Genomic DNA, 9,556 nt, shown 5'->3' on the forward strand with positions numbered 1-9,556 from the left:
AACTGTCACTTTTTTTTTCACTGGTATTGACCGTTAGGTTTTAGGGATAGTTTAGGCCCCTTGGTTAGGTAGTTAGGGATCAGTTAGCGCCCAGCCCACCGCACCGCAGTCACTGATTCGCGTATCGCTAATCAGCATTTGTACTTTTATAGTATCTGGAAGTGATGAGAACTGATCACAGTCAGATCTATAATAGTACTAGTGTCACTTTAGTTCTCCCTCCACCCAAAACGCAGTGTTTGCCGGATCAGGCCTGATCGGTCGCCCACACGTGCGTTCGCCCCACCGCAGTGACAATTTTTTTTTTTTTTATCGCTGCACATTCACTTTCCAAGCGCTGCGGCGATAAAATCTGTTTTGATATTTTTTATCATTCGCAGCGGCCTCCGGTACTTCGCTAGCCTCCCCTTTGTAAGACAGGCTTGCTTTTTTCTTGGGTAGTCTCAGGGAATACCCCTAAATTTAGTTGCCCACATGTCTAACAGGGGGTATTCCTCTGAAGAGGCCTACAGGCTTCTGACCCAGTCGGATGAGGAGTGGGAACCCTCATCTGATGAATCCAGTGGGTCAGAATACGAACCTGTAGAAAGCAGCGGCTCTCTGACCCAAAGTTCGGACGAGGAGGCTGAGGTCCCTGATAGAACCAGGCGTACCCGGCCCCGTGTCGCTAGACCGCAGGTTGCGCAGGATCCGCTTCAAGAGCAGCAGAGTGGGGCTGGCGCTGTTGGATTACGTGGTGAGGCATACACCAGCAGCCCAGCCCTTCCTGGACCTAGTACCAGCACTGCCGTAGAACATGGTGAAGTAGCGAGCACCAGAAGGGCAGTTGAAGCTGGTACGGTGGCACGTGCAGTAGTGACCCCGTCGCAGCCACCGCACAGACGTGCCCGTAGAGCCCCTAGAATCCCAGAGGTGCTGGCAAACCCTGATTGGCAGTCCCCAACTTCCGCCGCACCTGTAGTTCCCCCTTTCACCGCCCAGTCTGGAGTTCGGGTTGAGACGGCTCAGATCGGTTCGGCCCTGGGATTTTTTGAGCTGTTGACTGCGGAGCTCTTGGACTTAGTCGTGGCAGAAACAAACAGATATGCCACACAATTTATCACCGCTAACCCGGGAAGCTTTTATGCCCAGCCTTTCCGGTGGAAACCAGTCCAAGTTTCCGAAATTAAAACTTTTCTGGGCCTCCTCCTCAACATGGGACTAACCAAAAAGCATGAATTGCGGTCATATTGGTCCACGAACCCGATTCATCACATGCCCATGTTCTCTGCTGCTATGTCCAGGACACGATTTGAGGTCATCCTGCGTTTCCTGCACTTTAGTGATAACACCGCCTCCCGTCCCAGAGGCCACCCTGCTTTTGACCGGCTCCACAAAATTCAGCCCCTCATAGACCTTTTAACACCAAATTTGCAGATTTGTATACCCCAGAGCAAAACATCTGCGTAGACGAGTCCCTAATACATTTTACCGGGCGCCTTGGCTTCAAACAATACATCCCAAGCAAGCGCGCCCGGTATGGGGTCAAATTGTATAAGCTCTGTGAAAGGGCCACAGGCTATACCCACAAATATCGGATCTATGAGGGAAAAGATCAGACCCTGGAGCCGGTCGGTTGCCCTGACTACCTGGGGAGCAGTGGGAAGACAGTCTGGGACTTGGTGTCACCCTTATTCGGCAAGGGGTACCATCTTTATGTGGACAATTTCTACACAAGTGTGGCCCTCTTTAGGCATTTGTTTCTAGAACGGATTGGCGCCTGTGGTACCGCGCGAACTAGTCGCGCGGGCTTCCCCCAACGGCTCATTACCACCCGTCTTGCAAGGGGGGAGAGGGCCGCACTGTGTAACGAAGAACTGCTCGCGGTGAAATGGAGAGACAAGCGTGACGTTTACATGCTCTCCTCCATTCACGCAGACACGACAATACAAATAGAACGGGCAACCCGTGTCATTGAAAAGCCCCTCTGTGTCCACGACTATAACCTCCACATGGGAGGGGTGGACTTCAATGACCAGATTAGGGCTGCAACGATTAATCGATGTAATCGATTATAGTCGATAACTGGATTCGTTGTCGACGAATCCAGTTATCGAATAATCGCCGATTCGTTGCTATTCGGGCGGGCGGTCGCTGCATCTTTATTTTACCTTTTTACAATGACGCTCCTGTAACAGCCAGGCAGAGCGGACGGCGGCGTAACGTCACTCACTCACGTGACACGCCTGCTCCGCCTCCTTCATTCATGAAGTGGGCGGAGCAGGCGCGTCACGTGATTGAGTGACGTTACGCCGCCGTCCGCTCTGCCTGGCTGTTACAGGAGCGGGAGCGTCATTGTAAAAAGGTAAAATAAAGATGCAAGCATCGGGGCCGGGCTGTTAGGGGGTAGGGGGAAGGGGGGGATCTGTCTATGGCACTGCTATGGGAAGGGGGGTCTGTGTATAGCACTGCTATGGGGAGGAGGGGGGGTCTGTGTATGGCACTGCTATGGGAAGGGGGGTCTGTGTATAGCACTGCTATGGGGAGGAGGGGGGGTCTGTGTATGGCACTGCTATGGGAAGGGGGGTCTGTGTATAGCACTGCTATGGGGAGGAGGGGGGGTCTGTGTATGGCACTGCTATGGGAAGGGGGGTCTGTGTATAGCACTGCTATGGGGAGGAGGGGGGGTCTGTGTATGGCACTGCTATGGGAAGGGGGGTCTGTGTATAGCACTGCTATGGGGAGGAGGGGGGGTCTGTGTATGGCACTGCTATGGGAAGGGGGGTCTGTGTATAGCACTGCTATGGGGAGGAGGGGGGGTCTGTGTATGGCACTGCTATGGGAAGGGGGATCTGTGCACTGTTATGCCCATAACAGTGCACATATCCCCCTCTCCATAACTACGCCGTCCACAGATCCCCCTCTCCATAACTACGCCGTCCACAGATCCCCCATAATAGTGTCGTCCACAGATCCCCCATAATAGTGTCGTCCACAGATCCCCCATAATAGTGTCGTCCACAGATCCCCCATAATAGTGTCGTCCACAGATCCCCCATAATAGTGTCGTCCACAGATCCCCCATAATAGTGTCGTCCACAATTTGTTTTAATATGGCCTTTGAACATAATTTTTCAAGTAAGATCATATAAACCTCTGTTTTGTAATTTTGTCGTTTTTCCCGATTAATCGTAGAAATTAATCGGCAACTAATCGATTATTCAAATAATCGTTAGCTGCAGCCCTAGACCAGATGTTGGCTCCGTATTTAGTTTCCCGCAGAACCAGACGCTGGTATAAGAAGGTGTCTGTATATTTAATTCAATTGGCTCTGTACAATAGTTTTGTTCTCTACAGTAAGGCTGGGAGAACAGGATCCTTTCTCAAACTTCAGGAAGAGATCATCGAGAACCTCCTGTATCCAGGAGGTTCCGTGGCCCCAACCACCAGTGTAGTTAGCCATCTACACGAGCGACATTTCCCCAATGTCGTTCCTGGTACCTCAACCCAACAGTCACCCCGAAAAAGATGTCGTGTCTGTAGCAGGAGTGGAATAAGGCGTGACACCCGCTATTTCTGTCCTGACTGTCCTGACCACCCTGCCCTATGCTTAGGGGAGTGTTTCCGGAAGTACCACACACAGGTACACTATTAGCATAGGGATCACATCTCACAGGACAGGCACACAGGGCTATTAGGGCCCATTCACACACAGCTGCTGCAAACGTCTCCTTTCACCTGGGACAGAGTGCATAATGTACTTCGCCACATCTTTGGGCGATTTGCACATTGTCCCATGGGGAAGGAGAGGTTTGTCCTATAAAGGTAAAAATCACCGGTAAGCAAAAAAGTTATGTTCTGTTCAAATGTTATTATAAAGTTCATGTTAATAAATTTATTGCGTTGCGGCCTGGTCTTTTTTTTTGTTTTGTTTTTTTTACCTTCCAGGTGGACCAACCGATCGACTAGCTGCAGCACTGATGTGCATTCTGACAGAAGCATTGCGCTGCTGTCAGATTAAGTCGGTGTATGCGGCGCTGCAAGACGAGATTTCTCTGCAGTAAAAGATACGTTTGCCGATGCGAATGAAGAAATCTGTGCCGTTCATTTTTTCTTTCAGCCCAGAGGCTGAACGGAATAAAAAAAAATCTCATTACCTGTATGCTCAATATAACGAGAATAGCAGAAACTCCTAATGCTGGCCATACATGTAATAATTGCGGAGACCCTCAAATGCCAGGGCAGTACAAACACCCCGCAAATGACCCCATTTTGGAAAGGGCATTTTTTACACATTTGGATTTCAAACTTCTTCTCACACATCTGGGCCCCTAGAATGCCAGGGCAGTATAACTACCCCACAAGTGAACCAATTTTGGAAAGAAGACACCCCAAGGTATTTCGTGATGGGCATAGTGAGTTCATGGAAGTTTTTATTTTTTGTCACAAGTTAGTGGAATATGAGACTTTGTAAGAAAAAAAAAACATCATTTTCCGCTAACTTGTGACAAAAAAATAAAAAGTTCTATGAACTCACTATGCCCATCAGCGAATACCTTAGGGTGTCTACTTTCAGAAATTGGGTTATTTGTGGGGGTTTTCTACTGTCTGGGTATTGTAGAACCTCAGGAAACATGACAGGTGCTCAGAAAGTCAGAGCTGCTTCAAAAAGCGGAAATTCACATTTTTGTACCATAGTTTGTAAACGCTATATCTTTTACCCAAACCATTTTATTTTTTACCCAAACATATTTTCTTTATCAAAGACATGTAGAACAATAAATTTAGTGAAAAATTTATATAGAAATATATATATTTTTTTTAAAAACTACAACTGAAAGGGAAAAATGTAATTTAAAAATGTAATGTAATGTAAAAAAAAAAAAACGGTAAATTTCGATTAATAACAAAAAAAGTAAAAATGTCAGCAGCAATGAAATACCACCAAATGAAAGCTCTATTAGTGAGAAGAAAAGGAGGTAAAATTCATTTAGGTGGTAAGTTCTATGAACCGAGCAATAAACCGTGAAAGTAGTGTAGTGCAGAAGTGTAAAAAGTGGCCTGGTCATTAAGGGGGTTTAAGCTAGGGGGAGCTGAGGTGGTTAAAGGGGTTAGCCGAAGTGTAAAAGATTCCCCCTTCCCCAATTGCCAGGCCCCTCGTATACATTACACTTACCTGCCCCCTGCGTTGGTCCGGATCCCTGCACGGCCGCCGCTGCATCTCGCTGTCGTGTGGATCCAAACATCCGGTGACCGGGGAGGGGGTGCGGGCCGCAGGCAGGGACGAGCCCCTCCTAGCAGCTGGTCACCATCACTGGATGTTTTGATCTACGCAACGGCCGTGCAGGGATCCGGAACGACGCAGGTAAGTAATGTATACGAGGGGCCCGGGCGTTGGGGGGGTCTTTCAGACTTCAGATTACCCCCAGGAATACTCCGACAGGCTGCACCATTATGGCGACTCTTCAGTTTCTGATTCCTGCAGTGGCCTCAGATTTGGGGGGATTGTAGGTAGATTCTTCTTGTACATCAGTTGCCCCTCCATAAATTTAGTGACCGCACCGACTGCCACCCAGGAGTCCCCCCCCCCATAAACGTGTGGTGCACACGCGTGGCCGTGAGTGCACCTGGCGGTGTCTAATCTGGAGTCATATGTGGGTACAGGAATTATATCATTCAGACGTTCTGTCAAAACAATGTAAAACTTCCCAGACGCCCCAGCCATGAAGGGGTTAAGGAGCACAGGTACAGATTGTCAGGGGGGCATCTCAGGCTCCGCTCCAGCAGATTGTGCACCGAGAACCCCTTCCCTCTAACCGCAGAATACAGCAGAGCGCTCAGGAGAAAGCTGTCTGCACAGTGTCAGGAGGGTGCTGCAGATAACACTGCCCCCATCTGCCCTGCGCGCTGCAGTCCTCTCCCTACAGGACAGGTTAGGCTGCTTTCACATTAGCGTTGTTTGCGGATCCGTCATGGATCCGCAAAAACGCTTCCGTTATAATAACACAACCGCATGCATCCGTCATGAACGGATCCGGTTGTATTAGGTCTTCTAGAGCCACGACGGATCCGTCTTGAACACAATTGAAAATCAATGGGAGACGGATCCGTTTTCTATTGTCAGAGAAAACAGATCCGTCCTGGCTCACAATGTAAGTCAGTGGGGACGGATCTGTTTTCTCTGACAATAGAAAACGGATCCGTCTCCCATTGATTTTCAATTGTGTTCAAGACGGATCCGTCGTGGCTCTAGAAGACCTAATACAACCGGATCCGTTCAAGACGGATGCATGCGGTTGTGTTATTATAACGTTTGGCTCCGCTTCGTCAGACGGACACCAAAACGCTGCAGGCAGAGCGGAATGGAGACGGATCAGAGGCAAACTGACGCATTCTGAGCGGATTCTTTTCCATTCAGAATGCATTAGGGCAAAACTGCTCCGTTTTGGACCGCCGAGCCCTGAACGGATCTCACAAACGGAAAGCCAAAACGCCAGTGTGAGAGTAGCCTTAGAAGCAGCGTATTCCCAGCCATCGGACCGGCCTCCGCTCCTGGAGGGTCAAAGCCTGTCAGTCTCAGGGGTTAACTGGATCCTGTAGAACTCGTTGGGGTGTAGCCTTAGACCCCACTCCTCTGCGGCTCTGGTGGTCCCTCATGGCTCCGGGGATGCAACAGGGAGCGGCGCAGACAGACAGACTCCTGTCGATGGCTCTGTTCACACCCGTGCCATCGTTAAAGGGGTTGTCTGGTTTCCGATGTTGATGGCCTATCCTCTGGATCGCTCAGCAATATCAAACTGGCTTCTGGTCCAGCTCCCACCGATCAGCTGTCGCTCCGGATTCTCTTTGCGGTTTACCTGCTCGCCGTTGACACCACCGCCCCTTTCACTTGAATGGTGCGGATCAGATGTAGTTACATCATCCCAGGGATGGAGGCGCTGCAGGGTGAACCGTGAAGAGAATGATGGGCGGTGGGTGCCGTATCCCGAGGATAGCTCATCATCCCCTTTAAGTTTCGCCTATGCCAAACGTACCTATACGCAGAGCACCATTAGCCTCTTACGGATGGCGCACGGAGACCGCGCCATCACACGCCTCAATCCCTCTGACCTGCAGTGATGGGACAGAGACAGCAGCTTGTTGTGCATGGTCCTTTATACAGAGGAGTCACCCTGCTACATACAGCTTCACCCCGCAGCTCCCAGCGCTGCTAGTCTCTTTGTGGCCCCGGGCCCCTCACACGTAGCCATTACATATCAGCCTCGTTAAACTTCCTCTTCCTGTAACTCTGCACCAGGCTGGAGGCTGTGATCTGAGCCGCAGTCCCCCGTTCCCAGCTCTGAAAAGCATTCAAGCCCTTCTGTCCGGCCCGGAACAAGTCACGCTCCAGTTCATCCAGCCGCGCCACCAGCGCAGACGTGTCCTCATTGTAAGCGTTCTGAGAAGAGTCCATGATGCGACGAAAGCGACCGATGAATGTCTGGAAAACAAAGCCCATAAGGTACAATGAAGAGTCTGATGGCGGCAGAACAGAAGAACCGGACATCAGCCCGGCGGCTATCCTCCCACGATAAACGCCCACAGGGCCCCTGCTTCTAATAGTGGGGGCTGCACGAGAAGGGACCCCAGAAGAAACCGATCCCGCTCACCTCTACAATGATGCCCACCACAAGGGAAGGTGGAATGGCCGCTCTACCTTACCTGCAGTATCGTCTTGGCAATCTCTGCGTTCTCGGGACTCTCGAAGTTCAGCAGCTGAAAGCCAAAGCCGTAGTAATGTGGCCCCATCTTGTGCAGGTCCACCACGTTGGCGTCGGCGCTGAACACGGTGCGCCAGCCCTCCCGGTAGATCCTTGGGAGCTCCACAGAGACGATTCTTCGCTTGTTGTCATACAGACCCTTCACCAGCCACAGCGGCATCTCCATCTTGGTGCCCTGGTCAGGAGAATGGAGGCATTAACACAGAACTGCAAGGAGGGGGTGACCCCAAAGACGGCCCCCCATCACACAGGACGAGCTGCCCCCTACAGCGGGCAGGACGATATACAGTGGAGACCAGCGCTCTACATACAGCTCGGCTCCAGCCGTCACAGCGCTCACCGCTCCTAATGCTGGACACTACCGACAGCAGGCGCCACGTCATGGAAGCTCCAGGAGACTGCATGTGGGGGCCCTGCTCCGACTACTGGGGAGAGGGGGCACCATTAGCAGGGTGGCAAGTGCTGCAGAGGGTACAGAGTCAGGTGCCGACCCTCGTTGCCCCCAGACCTGTCCTCGTGACACCATCTATTTTCTGAGCGGCACTTTCCTTTTCACCATCAAAATCCTCGCAGCACGGCTGATGCACCGGCCCCGACCAGAGAGCTCTGCACCCGGTGACCACCTGAAGGCAGCGTGGCCGCAGACGTGGCAGCCTCCAGGCCCTTCACTGCAGGACGGTACAGGAAACGTACGACTGCAGAACACAGATCTGTCACCCGAGGTACGGCCTGAACTGGTGTGGGGGTCTCCTCAGGGATGTGGAGGCGCCACATGGTGTGGGGGTCTCCTCAGGGATGTGGGGTTCTCCTCAGGCAGGTGGGGGCGCCGCATGGTGTGTGGGGTACAGGGGGCGCTGCATGTTGTAGGGGTCTCCTCAGGCATGTGGGGGTCTCCTCAGGGATGTGGGGGCGCCGCATGGTGTGTGGGGTACTGGGGGCGCTGCATGTTGTGGGGGTCTCCTCAGGCAGGTGGGGGCGCCGCATGGTGTGGGGGTCTCTTCAGGGATGTGGGGGCGCCGCATGGTGTGGGGGTACTGGGGGCGCTGCATGTTGTAGGGGTCTCCTCAGGCATGTGGGGGCGCCGCATGGTGTGGGGGTCTCCTCAGGGATGTGGGGGCACCGCATGTTGTAGGGGTCTCCTCAGGGATGTGGGGGCGCCGCATGGTGTGGGGGTCTCAGGGATGTGGGGGCGCCACATGGTGTGTGGGGTACTGGGGGCGCTGCATGTTGTGGGGTCTCCTCAGGCAGGTGGGGGCGCTGCATGTTGTAAGGGTCTCCTCAGGCATGTGGGGGCGCCGCATGGTGTGGGGGTCTCCTCAGGGATGTGGGGGCGCCGCATGGTGTGTGGGGTACTGGGGGTGCCACATGGTGTGGGGGTCTCCTCAGGGATGTGGGGGCGCCGCATGGTGTGGGGGTCTCCTCAGGCATGTGGGGGTGCCGCATGGTGTGGGGGGTCTCCTCAGGCATGTGGGGGCACAACATGATGTGGGGGGCTGCACTTTGTGGGGTCACCTCAGGGATGTGGTCGCTGTCTCCGCCTTTCTCCAGGAAGCCCAGGCGCGGGAAGCCGCTCTCCAGCCGGCAGGGCAGCTTCTCCTGAGACATCAGCAGGTCCCCCAGGGACAGGAAGCTCTCCTCCCGGCCCAGGCTGGCCTCCACCGGCTCGTAGGACTCCCACATCCCGCGCACAGTCCCAACTCAAACTACGGCGCCTCACACAGGGGGAGAAGGAGGTTTTGTGACGTCACCGGTCACATGCTCCTTAATGGTCACATGACCAGATGTGTATAGGATGGAAGTGCTGGCGGACGGGCTAC

At 52.9% G+C, this 9,556-nt stretch overlaps 1 protein-coding gene across 1 annotated transcript; it reads right to left on the reverse strand.

Annotated features, from left to right (window-relative positions):
- Nucleotides 1–7,116: 7,116 nt before the first annotated feature.
- GINS3 (GINS complex subunit 3) lies at nt 7,117–9,471 on the reverse strand. The gene is made up of 3 exons (XM_044270693.1): nt 9,252–9,471; nt 7,681–7,914; nt 7,117–7,459 (listed from the first exon to the last, which is right to left on the reverse strand). Exons 1-3 carry the CDS (start codon nt 9,417–9,419, stop codon nt 7,229–7,231), a joined length of 633 nt encoding a protein of 210 aa, XP_044126628.1. The 5' UTR covers nt 9,420–9,471; the 3' UTR covers nt 7,117–7,228.
- Nucleotides 9,472–9,556: the final 85 nt, after the last annotated feature.

Source organism: Bufo gargarizans, chromosome 10 (assembly GCF_014858855.1).
Source record: "Bufo gargarizans isolate SCDJY-AF-19 chromosome 10, ASM1485885v1, whole genome shotgun sequence".
NCBI classification, from domain to species: Eukaryota; Metazoa; Chordata; class Amphibia; order Anura; family Bufonidae; genus Bufo; species Bufo gargarizans.